The 13908-nt window shown below is 41.2% G+C and overlaps 1 protein-coding gene across 3 annotated transcripts in view; it reads right to left on the bottom strand.

Moving 5' to 3' along the window:
- The window catches only part of LOC111965912 (ras-related protein Rab-28), a 55047-nt gene that overhangs the window by 27171 nt on the left and 13968 nt on the right, over window positions 1-13908 (bottom strand). For all 3 annotated transcript variants that reach the window (XM_023990333.3, XM_023990332.2, XM_070444264.1), the window contains exons 3-4: window positions 11931-12019; window positions 10116-10245 (exon numbers count right to left, since the gene is read on the bottom strand). In XM_023990333.3, the coding sequence (XP_023846101.1) occupies window positions 10116-10245; window positions 11931-12019 (219 nt within the window). The remainder of the gene's footprint in view (window positions 1-10115; window positions 10246-11930; window positions 12020-13908) is intronic.

A 13908-nucleotide genomic window follows, 5' to 3' on the forward strand; every position in this document is an offset into this window, starting at 1 on the left:
TCATTTTGGAGTCACTTTTATTATAAATAAGAATATAATATGATTCTGAACAGTCCTACATTAATGTGGATGCTACCATGATTACAGATAATCCTGAATGAATCGGGAATAATAATGAGTGAGAACGTTACAGAGGGTCAAAGTTCATACCCCCAGAACACGCTAACCTCTCACCATTACCAATAACAGGAGAGGTTAGCATGTCTTTGGGGGGGGGGGGGGGGGTCTTTGACGCTCTGTAACTTTCTCACTCATTATTCACAATTAATTCAGGATTATCCGTGACATTAATGTAGAAGTGCATAGAAACATATTCTATTCTTATTTACAATAAAAGTGACTCCAAAATGACACAATACATTAATGGTAAACAATTTCTATTGGGCACCAAATAATCTGAAACACAACCAAAACAAACAGCAAATGCATCCAACAAGTTTGTAAAATCACAAGCTTGATGTAATCATTACGTGCTAGGAATATGGGACMAAATACTAAACTTTTGACTACTTTATTTATAATAATTTTTAGGGGTGTCAATTTGGATCTACCTTTGAGTAGAAAAAAAACTATTAGTTGTGAAACAAAATATTTCCCTAAGCAAATGTATTATTAGAAAATTATATAATTTCCCAATTTTTGGGAGAATACAATATAGCTCAGTATTTGTATTATTTATTTTATACAGTCATTATTGCACATTTTTAATCAAGGGGGTCTTCAGACCCCACTATACAATATATAGACCCCACTATACAACTATAGACCCCACTATACAATTTCAGACCCCACTATACATCCTTATTCACTATATCCAACATAATAACAGATGAATAAATCTGCAAGTTCAAAGCCCTTTAGGAAGCTGCAGCTACAATAGAAAGACCAATTCTTCTAACAATTAATGGTGCCATTGTTCACCTATAAGTGAAGACATCATACATCATGAATTCACACAGCGGGCAGTGCGACACCTTTACCTACACGAACCACAGGTCTCAAACTAGCCCAAATACCACCTTTAAGACTATCAATCAGTAATTCAGATGTTGTATGACAGTAAAACAAAAAATATATATATTTTGAAACATACATTGAATAATAAAGGAAAACAATATCTGAATAAGTGAGGGAGACTGCATGCATATGAAGTCTACATTTTCCTGAGAGGATACTGTGTACCATACGGTGTTACACTGGGCTGTGCTGTAATAAACAGTTATAGTATGTTTAGACAGACCAAGAGCTGAGCATTCTTCCATTACCCATGTGTGCCTAGAAAAACCCACCCTCTGCAAGTGTTTGAGCGTCTCTATGTTTCTCTGTGTGTGTGTCCGTCCGTGTGTGCATAGTTTTTGTGTTTCTGTGTGCGCAGTTGTGTGCGTGCGTTTCTGTGTGCGTGCGTGCATGCGTTTGTATACACGTGTGTCCTCAATAAAACATTTAATTTGCTTCCTCCCTGAATTGTTACAAGTGGTGCCATTATTTAACACAAGGGTCTGGACAGCATGTGGAGGGCAAGGAGGTACACAACGCCGGCTTAACACGGCACCTTAACCCTACACGGCCGTGTTAAACAGAGAATGGGGAGGCTGTTCCCCACCAGCCAAATGGCAGTGGAGGGCGGTCAGGCAGGCCAGGGTAAGGAGAGGAGGGAACAACAGCATCCCAAATAAGATATCCGTTTAAGCCCAATTACGCTAAGTATACTGAGGTTTGGCAAAGATAAAGGGGGGGAGGGGGGGGGGGGGTTCTTATTTGCGTCTGTCTCAAAAACATTGCACAGGTACGAATAAATGGTGGGGTCAGACTGTCCTCTTTGAAGCCTTACCCTCACTGACTGTTTGTACACGATACTGTAGACATCAAAACGCAAGTCGATAACACACTAGTACTGCATATATGATAAGTGAGAGTGAATGAAGGGAAACAACAGTAAAACATGTCAGTGGTTAAGAGAGAGAAGGCATCTCCCAGAGGACATGCCCTCTCATAAATCTGTATAGTGCAAATCATGCTCTTATAAGCTCCTGGTTAGGTCCTTCTATTTCAGTTGACATGGTCTGAGGGCTGGTGGCTACTTCACTCATTTAGATTTCATGGGAACTTACAAAACAAAATCTCAACATTCCCCCCAAGAATGATGAATATTTTTTGTTCTATTCATTATAACTGGGTGACGGCCGGGCACTTGGTAAAAATAAAAAGAGCTATGATACATAAGTGTTAGAGGGGCTCCTCGGCAAAAGAGCGAAAGACGACGGAGCAGGGGAGGGGGAAAAAAGAAAGCAAAACAGAAATGTCTGTGTGGGCAATTCCCACAAGATAGCTAGACTAACTCTCTCTTCATGCCCTCTGAAGAAACGGAGTCCGTGAGAGGGTTCAGGGATTCATAAAGTCTCGCTAGGTAATTGATTGCTCCGGGTAGGGCAATCTGTGTGGGATTTTGTTTTTCTTCTTTGCGGACTGTAGGAGCCAAAAAAACACACATGGGCGATTCTTAGCAATATGGCCATTAAGAGCAGACTGACTGAGCGGGCAAAGGGGGGACCCTGACAGAGGGCTATACACTTCTTAAATACATATTACAGTATACACACTGACACACACTATAACAAACGCACTTACACACACGTATACACAGACACACTCACCGACAGTATACAAAATGTAGCCTAAATACGGAGGCGCCTGCCGTTAGGCCCGGGCATTAAGAGATGCGCCCTAATGCGAAGACAAGAGAATCCCTGCGCTAGACAGGCGTATTAAGCCCTGACCTAAAGGCCCCGTTGAGTAACATTAGAGAGGCTTCCTGTGTAGATACCACTCTGTGGGCCATTCATCACTGGGGCGGAGGAGGAGTGGGGCGGAGGGGTTCGAGRCTGGACAGTCGACAGCCATCATTACACACGGGGCTGTGACTGGGTGCTTTACAATAACACGGCGGCAGCAATGTCTCCCCATCTGTCAGAGGGGATGTTTAAAAAAACACAGTCATCATTATTAGTCTTTATTTTGGAGAGATGCGGGTGGGGAGAGGGGGGTTCGGAAAAGGTTGTCTGGTTATCATCTAAGATCCTCTCCTCATCCAAAGTGGTGTCCAGGCGGGAGTTAGAGTAGAGGGAGGGTGCCCTGTAGCCACCACATTAGGGTCTTAAATCACTGAGGGTCACTCCCCAGAGCACGCAAACATCACCGTTCCCATCGCCCCAGGAGACCCTGCTCCTCACTATCAATTAGCTAATCGAAACACATCAATTAGCTTGAGCCGTTACACACAAAGGCCTATCTGGTATTATCGACTGCAACACACTCCTACACACATGCACACACAAACAGGATCAGAGGAGTGGAGACAGAAGGGGAAGTGAATAATCAACAGCCCCAATAGAAAAATCAGTCTCAAGTTTAGAGCTAAATAGAGCCGGATACAGTAATACGTTCGCCGCCGTACCGCTAAATAGAGCCGGATACAGTAATACGTTCGCCGCCGTTTACCGACTAAATAGGAGCCGGATACAGTAATACGTTCGCGCGCCGTACCGCTAAATAGAGGCCGGAAATACAGTAATACGTTCGCCGCTCGTACCGCTAAATAGAGCCGGATACAGTAATACGTTCGCCGCCGTACCGCTAAATAGAGCCGCCGTACAGTAATACGTTTCGCCGCCGCTACCGCTAAAATAGAGCCGGATACAGTAATACGGTCGCCGCCGTACCGCTAAATAGAGCCGGATACAGTAATACGGTCGCCGCCGTACCGTAATAGAGCCGATACAGTGATACGGTCGCCGCCGTACCGCTAAATAGAGCCGGATACAGTAATCGGTCGCCGCCGTACGCTAAATAGAGCCGGATACAGTAATACGGTCGCCGCCGTACCGCCTAAATAGAGCCGGATACCAGTAATACGTCGCCGCCGCTACGCTAAATAGAGCCGGATACGTAATACGTTCGCCGCCGTACCGCTAAATAGAGCCGGATACAGTAATACGTGTCGCCGCCGTCGCCTAAATAGAGCCGGATACAGTAATGCACGTTCGCCGCCGTACCGCATTAAATAGAGCCGATACAGTAATACGTTCGCCGCCGTACCGCCTAAATAGAGCCGGATACATAATACGTTCGCCGCCGTACCGCTAAATAGAGCCGGATACAGTAATATGGTCGCCGCTACTGCAAAAATAGAGCTGCCGACAGTAACTATGGTAGCTGGCCGTACTGCAAAATAGAAGCTGGGTTTACATAATATGGTAGCTGCCGTACTGCAAAATAAATCAAAATCAAATGTGCCGAATACAGTGAAAGGCTTACTTACGAGCCCCTAACCAACAACGCAGTTTAAAAAAAAATATGGATAAGAATAAGAAATAAAAGTAACAAGTAACTAACGACCAGCAGTAAAATAAAAATAGCGAGACTATATACAGGGGGGTACTGGTACAGAGTCAATGTGCGTGTGCACCGGTTAGTCGAGGTAATATGTACATGTAGGTAGAGTTATTAAAGTGACTATGCATAGATGATAACAACAGAGAGCAGCAGCASTGTAAGAGGGGGGGCAATGCAAATAGTCTGGGTAGCCATTTGATTAGGTGTTTAGGAGTCTTATGGCCTAGACTTTGCGGTCCGGTACCGCTTGCCGTGCGGTAGCAGAGAACAGTATATGACTAGGGTGGCTGGAGTCTTTGATACTTTTTAGGGCCTYCCTCTGTCACCGACTGGTTTAGAGGTCCTGGATGGCAGGAAGCTTGGCCCCAGTGATGTACTGGGCCGTTCGCACTACCCTCTGTAGTGCCTTGCGTTTGGAGGCCAAGCAGTTGCCATACCAAGCAGTAATGCAACCAGTCAGAATGCTCTCGATGGTGCAACTGTAGAACCTTTTGAGTATCTGAGGACCCATGCCAAATCTTCTGTCCTGAGGGGGAATAGGTTTTGTTGTGCCCTCTTCACAACTGTCTTGGTGTGCTTGGACCATGTTAATTTGTTGGTGATGTGGACACCAAGGAACTTGAAGCTCTCAACCTGCTCCAATGCAGCCCCGTCGATGAGAATGGGGGCGTGCTCGGTCCTCCGTTTCCTGTAGWCCACGATCATCTCCTTTGTCTTGATCACGTTGAGGGAGAGGTTGTTGTCCTCCTCTGTGTTGAGGATCAGCGTTGCGGATGGATTTGTTGTTACCTACCCTTACCACCTGGGGGCGGCCCGTCAGGAAGTCCAGGATCCAGTTGCAGAGGGAGGTGTTTAGTCCCAGGGTCTTTAGGTTATTGATGAGATGTGAGGGCACCATGGTGTTGAACGCTGAGCTGTAGTCAATGAATAGCATTCTCACATAGGTGTTCCTTTTCTCCAGGTGGGAAAAGGCAGTCTGGAGTGCAATAGAGATTGCATCATCTGTGGATCTGTTGGGGCAGTATGCAAATTGGAGTGGGTCTAGGGTTTCTGGGATAATGGTGTTGATGTGAGCCATGCCCAGACTTTCAAAGCACTTCATGGCTACAGACGTGAGTGCTACGGGTTGGTAGTCATTTAGGCAGGTTGCCTTCATGTTCTTGAGCACAGGCACTATGGTGGTCTGCTTAAAACATGTTGGTATTACAGACTCGGACAGGGAGAGGTTGAACATTTCTGTGAAGACACTTGCCAGTTGGTCAGYGCATGCTCGCAGTACAAGTCCTGGTAATCCGTCTGGCCCTGTGGCCTTGTGAATGTTGACCTGTTTAAAGGTCTTACTCACATCGGCTGCGGAGAGTGTGATCACACAGTCTTCCGGAACAGCAGGTGCTCTCATGCATGTTTCAGCGTTATTGGCCTCGAAGCGAGCATAGAAGTAGTTTAGCTCGTTTGGTAGGCTCGTGTGGCTGGGCAGCTCTCGGCTGTGCTTCCCTTTGTAGTCTGTAATGGTTTGCAAGCCCTGCCACATCTGACGAGCATCAGAGCCGGTGTAGTACGATTCAATCTTAGTCCTGTATTGATGCTTTGCCTGTTTGATGGTTCGTCGGAGGGCATAGCGGGATTTCTTATAAGCTTCCGGATTAGAGTCCCGCTCCTTGAAAGCGGCAGGTCTAGCCTTTAGGTCAGTTTGGATGTTGCCTGTAATCCATGGCTCCTGGTTGGTGTATGTACGTTCAGTCACTGTGGGGACGACGTCATCGATGCACTTATTGACGAAGCCAGTGACTGATGTGGTGTACTCCTCAATGCCATTGGAGGAATCCCRAAACATATTCCAGTCTGTGCCAGCAAAACAGTCCTGTAGCTTAGCATGTGCTTCATCTGACCACTTTTTTATTGATCTAGTCACTGGTGCTTCCTGCTTTAATTTTTGCTTGTAAGCAGGAATCAGGAGGATAGAATTATGGTCATACTTGCCAAATGGAAGGCGAGGGAGAGCTTAGTATGCGTCTCTGTGTGTGGAGTAAAGGTAGTCCWGAGTTTTTTCCCCTCTGGTTGCACATTTAACATGCTGACAGAAATTTGGTAAAATTGATTTAAGTTTCCCTGCGTTAAATTCCCCGGCTACTAGGAGCGCCGCCTCTGGGTGACCGTTTTCTTGTTTGCTTATGGCGGAATACAGCTCATTCAGTGCGGTCTCAGTGCCAGCCTCTGACTGTGGTTGTATGTAAACAGCTACGAAAAATACAGATAAAACTCTCTCGGTAGATCGAGTATCTCATGATAAGCTGTAGACCACACTACCTCAGGCGAGCAATAGCTCAAGACTTCCTTAATGTATTGTGCACCAGCTGTTATTTACAAAAATACATAGTCCGCCGCCCCTAGTCTTACCAGACGACGCTGTTTTATCCTGCCGGTGCAGCGTATAACCAGCCAGCTGTATGTTGATAATGTCATCGTTCAGCCATGACTCCGTGAAGCATAAGATATTACAGTTTTGAATGTCCCGTTGGTAGCTTAATCTTCCGCGACTGTCATCTATTTTATTGCCCAAAGACTGTATATTTGCTAGAAGAATGGAAGGAAGTGGGTGTTTTTACGATCACCTACGAATTCTCAGAAGGCAGCCCGCCCTCCGGCCCCTTTTTCTCCGCCTCTTCGCGCAAATCACGGGGATCTGGGCCTTTCCGGAGGAAGCAGTTATATCGTACTGGGTACAGTATATGGTCGCTGTTGTAACTGCAGGAATAGACGCTGGTCTACAGAATGATGGTCGCTGCTGTAAGGCAGAAAAAAACACAAAAAAGCATAAAAAACTAATAAATAAAAAAAAGAAAAAAAAAAAAAAAAAGAAATAAAAAATATTATGAAAAGAAAAAAAAAAGAAAAAAGAAAAAAAAAAAAATAAAAAAAAAAAAAAAAAATAAAAATGAAAAAAAAAAAAAAATATAAAAAAAAAAAAAAAAGAAAAAAAAATAAAAAAAAATAAATAATGAAAAAAAAAAAAAAAAAAAAATAAAAATAAAAAAAAAAAAAAAAAAAAATAAAAAAAAAAAAAAAAAATATCAAAATAGTAATCAAAACAAATAAAAAAAAAAAAAAAAAAAAAAAAAAAAATAGTATAAAAAAAAAAAAAAAATAAATAAAATAAAAAAAGAAAAAAAAACAATAAAAATAGAAAAAAATGAAAAAAAAAAAAAAAAAATAAAATTTAAAAATAATTTAAAAAAAAAAAAACGAATAAAAAAAAAATAAAAAAAATTCATAAAAAAAAAAAATTATAAAAAAAAACAGAATTAAAAAAACAAAAAAAGATAATTAAAAAAATAAAAAAAAAACCAAAAGGAAAAAAAAAATAAAAAAAAAATAAAAAAAAAAAATAAAAAAAAAAAAAGAAACAAATTAAAACAAATAAATAATTAAAGAACACATTAGCCAAGTAAATATAAATATAAAAAAAATTATCGTGAAAAATAAATAAACAGAACAGAGACACAAAAAAAAAAAACGAAAAATATCAGAAAGTATGACAAAGAAAAAAAACAACTAAACCACACACTAAAAAACTCAAACATAAAAAAAAACTAACAACATCACAAAAAATAAAAATAAAAAATAAAGAAAAATCAAAAAAAAATAACTCAAACTGAAAAGAAAAAAATACCAATCCTATGAAAAAAATAAAAAAAAAAAATAAAATGTCAAAAAAAAAAAATAAAACTAAAATAAAAAAAAAAAATAATATTTAAAATAATAAAAAAGAAGAAAAAAACAAACAAAAAAAAAAAAAAAAAAGAAAAATTTTTAAAAATAAAAGTAGAAAAAGAAAATATAAATGAATAAAAAGAAAACAAAAGTGTAAAAAATAAATAAAAAAGAAAAAACAAAAAAATTATTTAAATGAAACCAAATTAAAAAAAAATAATAAAATTAATACATAAAACAAAAAAAGGAAAATATAAAAAAAAACTAATCGTTCAAAAAAAAAGAACAAAAATTAAATAAAAAATATAAACAAATAAATAAAGAAAAAAAAAAAAATAATTAAAAATAAAAACTAATAAAAAAAAAAAAAAAATAAAAAAAAAAAAAAAAAAAAAAAAGATTAAAAAAATAGAAGAAAATAATAAAAAAAAAAAATAAAATAAAATAATAAAAAATAAAAAAAAAAAAAAAAAAAAAAACAACAAAAGAAATAAGAGCTGGGCGTACAGTAATATGGTCGCTGTTGTACTGCAGAATAGAGGCTGGGTACAGTAATATGGTCGCTGCTGTAATGCAGAATAGAGCTGCTACAGTAATATGGTCGCTGCTGTACTGCAGAATAGAGCTGGGTAACGTAATATGGTCCGCTGCTGTAATGCAGAATAGAGCTGGGTACAGATATATGTCGCTGCTGAATGCAGAATAGAGCTGGGTACAGTATATGGTCGCTGCTGTACTGGCAGAATAGACTCGGGTACTATAGATGGTCGCTGCTGTACTGCCAGAATAGAGCTGGGTACGTAATATGGCCGCTGCTGTACTGCGAATAGGCTGGGACATGTTATGTCGCTGCTTACTGCCGAATAGAGCTGGGTACAGTAATATGGTCGCTGCGTACTGCAGAATAGAGCTGGGTACATAATATGGTCGCTGCTGTTACTGCAGAATAGAGCTGGTACAGTAATATGGTCGCTGCTGTACTGCAGAATAGAGCTGGGTACCAGTAATATGGTCGCTGTGTACTGCAGATAGAGCTGGGTACAGTAATATGGTCGCTGCTGTACTGCAGTAGAGCTGGGTACAGTAATATGGTCGCTGCTGTATGCAGAATAGAGCTGGTACAGTAATATGGTCGCTGCTGTATGCAGAATAGAGCTGGGTACAGTAATATGGTCGCTGCTGTAATGCAGAATAGAGCTGGGTACAGTAATATGGTGCTGTGCTGTAAGCAGAATAGAGCTGGGTACAGTAATATGGTCGCTGCTGTAATGCAGAATAGAGCTGGGTACAGTAATATGGTCGCTGCTGTAATGCAGAAATAGAGCTGGGTACAGTAATATGGTCGCTGCTGTAATGCAGAAGAGAGCGGGGTACAGTAATATGCGCTCTGTAATGCAGAATAGAGCTGGGTACAGTAATATGGTCGCTGCTGTAATGCAGAATAGAGCTGGGTACAGTAATATGGTCGCTGCTGGTAATGCAGAATAGAGGCGGGACAGTAATATGGTGCTGAGTGTACTGCTAAATCATGCAGTGTCAAGAAAAGTGAAAAATACATTTAAAAAATGGTCCGGCAGAGAAAAATTGTGATTTTTCTTTACTGCACTGAAAATGACATTGTCTTCACAGCTCTCTGTGTTCATACATTATGGTTGACTCATCTGCTTAGCCTTCAGTCCCTTTTATGATGTGTAAGAGCGTGGCCTATGAGCAGAAGAAAAGAAAGGGGGAAAGTGGATACCTAGKCAGTTGCACAACTGAATGCATTCAACCGAAATGTGTCTTCCGCATTTAACCCAACCCCTCTGAATCAGATCAGTGTGGGTGGGGGCTGCCTTAATCAAAGTCCACGTCATCACCCGAGGAGCAGTTGTTGTTGGGGGTTAACTGATTTTTCCACCTTGCCGGCTCTGGGATTCGAACCAGCGACCTTCAGTTACTGACCCAAGGCTCATAACCACTAGGCTACCTGCGAGTGCATGTGTGCGTGCATGTGCGTCAGCAATACTTACTTTTGTTTCCCACCAGGGAGACCACAGGCTGGACGTCAGACTCTTCATTGGCCTTCTTGACCATGCCGTACCAGTCCTCCAGATTCTTAAAGCTCTGGTAGTTTGTAATGTCGTACACTAGAAGAACACCCTAAAAAACAATACCATGGAAAATCTGAAATGATTTGAATCACAACATCCMAAAACAAATTCAATTTGACATAAGATGAGAACAAACATGACAGAGAGGTTGAGTGTGAACAGCAGGTGGCACTAGTGTCTGAGAAAAGACAGTCCTCTTCTTACCCCTATCCATCTCAAAACACACACTCCCCAAGGAGTTCGCATCTCCTCAGCTCTCTCTAAGTTAGTCATGGTATTAAAGATCTAGATCGCTGTTACAGATGCAGAGAGACATGCTAAGAACATACAGCCGAACCACTACGCCTACGCTCTAATKTGTCTGTTTGTGAACATCGGGGCGAGGGGAACCGCAGAGTTTTGTCCACCCAGTCAAACAAGCATATGAAGGTAAGATGGGGGTTAGGTTAGGTTGTTAGGTTCCCTGGCCACAAAATTGTCTGTGTTGTCTGTGCTTACAAATAAAAGAGGGTAATATACGTGTGGTTATGAAGGAGGTCTCATCCCTCTCTTCATCGAAATACTTTGTAAGTATTGTCAGCGTAGGTACAAAAACGGAAGTAGTCCTATAGCAAAGCACAAAAGGTGCCCATCGGAGTAACCAGACCGTTAAAGCTGGCGTCTGTACTAGTTGATATGTAAACAAAAGATGAAACACTTCAGTGTACATGTTAAAAACAAAAGCCTCAAGTGCCAACATTGTGTCAGTTTCTCTCTTTACCATTCCAAAAGACTATAGAATATGAAAAGGAGCCAAAATAAATAGACTACCTTGCCTTTGATTGCATCATCATGAAACAGAATTGCAGCTCCTTTTTCTTCAGGAAGCGTCTGGTCCGGGACACGCAATGTCACAACACAAGGCCGGTGACGACAGTTTGTGTCAGTTACAATTACAGCGCGTCGCTACCAATGACTATGATTGATTGTYGCCCGTGGCTCGTCGAACAATGGTCGTGAAAGCCCCATAAAGCTCTGGTGAGAAACCCGCAGAGCAAAGTATTCCAATGTGGCATTGATGGACGACACTTTGTTGTTGTGTGTGAGTGAGCGGGCGGGGTGGCTGAGGAGGTATTACAGTACAGACATGACTGACCTACACACACCAACAGCCTCAAGTGTTGTCTCGGTCTCTACATCCCATACAGGCCCCATGCTCTTCAGATAAACCAGATCTATAGCTATATCTATACCTCTTCAAACAAGTGCAGCTTTGAGAGCGTAGAATATGGCTTTGGGTGACAGATAATGGTAGCCTATATAGCAACAACCACTTAGGGATGTTGCTTAGCGGAATGAGGCAAACGCACAAACATAACACTCCCACCCACGTGTTATTGCAGTGTCAACACAAACCTCGCTCTATTCACAATCATTTGTAAATATACTTATTTTGTTAATAAATAATGAAGTTAGAGCAGGGGAAGGGAGAAAGAGAGAAAGGTGTTTCTTACTCCCCCTCATACTGTACATAGTCTAGTCCATATGACCAGCTAAGTAGTAAAACTTGGCTGCAGTCTGTGCAGGGTCCTGTTGCACTAATATTATCATAAAGGCTTATTAACTACCCAAGCCTAATAGGGAAACACTATTACATTGTAAATTTGTTAAATACAGTTAAAAAGTTCAGAGCTCTAACGTGAACAACGACGGACCACCTCAGCGTTTATTGTGTGCGTGTGTATGTTACAGTACCTGAGCACCATAGACATATTTATCCAGCATTTTCCCTCCAATCGTTTGACCTCCAATATCCCACACTTGCAGGGTGACATTCAAGTTGCCTGAGGGAAGAGGAAATGGAGAAACTTAAAATCATTAGAAACTATTAAATGACTTCAATGTTTCAAACAAAAGCTGCTGCAATGCAGCCCACATATTACAAAACTATCAACGTTTGGCTTGATGCGTTAGCTTCTTTTTCATATMATCAACTTCTGACTAAAAAGTGAACGTAAGTCGATCAACTGGAAAAGAACGTGACAAGAGAAGACAAATTCAATTGTACTGTAATTTGTGAGCTTTCCATCTCGGTTGTTTTGGTTCCCTTTATAGGCGTTTGTTTTAACAAAGCTCATAATCTTTGGGAAATCACGAGTCAGTCGTAACCGGAGCCTATATTTTGGGAGAGGGATTTCTATAATAAAACGTTGACTTTGTTCATGTACATATTGGAAACAATAAATCATAGATTAATCTTTAATTTTTAACCGCTTGCCTCTGGCAGGTCACACATGCTCCACATCCAAGAATATCCAGAGGAGAGATTCAGGGGGATGAATAGGTATGCTTACCCTGTAATTTAAACATTCTCAATAACCCTGGCCGGGAAAAAATGAGCACTTATTAGCCTGGGAATAGCTGTTTGCATTGTGTCGTTCTCTGCCAAGTTGAGGAGAGTAAGGAGAAATATGTGGTGTTAAGAAAAATACAGATAATTAAACACAAAATAAGAAGCAAAAGAAGACTACTGTCCCAATTTATATAGGAGGGAGGTGGGGAGAGGGAGACCGGGTACAAAACCAAATCTAAATAAATATTTTCCTCCTCTGGAAAATGAAAAGGGTGGTTGAGAAAAGAAAAGAAGAGAAGACCAGACAGTGAGGAGTTTGTCGGTGTGATGAGGGCCCTTCATTGGCCTAGAGCGCTTATGGCGAGCCGAGCGTACAGTGTGGACACGGCTGGACGAGCTGACCCCCACCACACAAGTCCCTGTTTCTCCGAGGAAGGAAGCGCGAGTGTTCACAGTGACTACATCTAGACTATACAGTGTCAATGTAAAGCTACATTGAAGAGTGCAATGAATAATTGCCCTTGGTGTTACAGCATGCGAGCTATCCCCACCCATCCCCTGCAGTCGGACACAAACTTTATTTCTGTTTAAAAGACTCAACAGACCCAAAGTTTCCCTGCTTACGTGGTGAGTTAGTGGCTGATTTTGTGTTTTTAGTAGTCTTCATTAGCTATTAGCACTGTTCAGTGGAACCCAATAAAAACACTATCAAAACATCACCATTTTGATAAGTATTAATTCACAGACCAAACATGAGACATCTGGAAGAGGTATTGTTAAAAGCACACAAAGAGAAGTTTGTGTGCCAATCGGCCTCACCTCACCTCTCCACGCATTGGAAAATGTACATTAAGTTTGACAAGCTGGGCCTTCACGGTGAGAGGGGCCAGCGCCGGCTATACTCTCCCCCCCATCTTGGAGATCCCCATAGAGCCCCACAACACATCCAGTCGAAGGCGGGCGTAGGTCCTAACGAAGCTCAGGACCACCCAAATGGCAAACACAGCCATCCTCTTCATCAGGTCAAGAGAACCCAATCTCCCAGAAAATGTGCCATTTTACAACTCGTGTTGAACCAACGTCATCTATTATATACACACACACACACACACGTCTTGCCGTGCTGCAGATAAGTAATGGTTCTCAACTATTTTTACCAGAATCACAACAACTAAGATTGGAATTATTTGTGCGATGTCTCATTGAAGCCTTGCCTTTCCCTATTTCACTAAGGAATGCCTAATTATCTCTACTAAAACRTTCATGTTTTCTTTCTCCTACTATTACCAACTGAAACTGAATATAGGACTAAATGTAATAGTTTCAAGTTATCATATATTTATTTTAGTACTTAATCCACCCTTGCTTAAATGTTATTTT

The sequence above is a fragment of the Salvelinus sp. IW2-2015 genome, linkage group LG6.2 (assembly GCF_002910315.2).
Source record: "Salvelinus sp. IW2-2015 linkage group LG6.2, ASM291031v2, whole genome shotgun sequence".
Taxonomy (NCBI): domain Eukaryota; kingdom Metazoa; phylum Chordata; class Actinopteri; order Salmoniformes; family Salmonidae; genus Salvelinus; species Salvelinus sp. IW2-2015.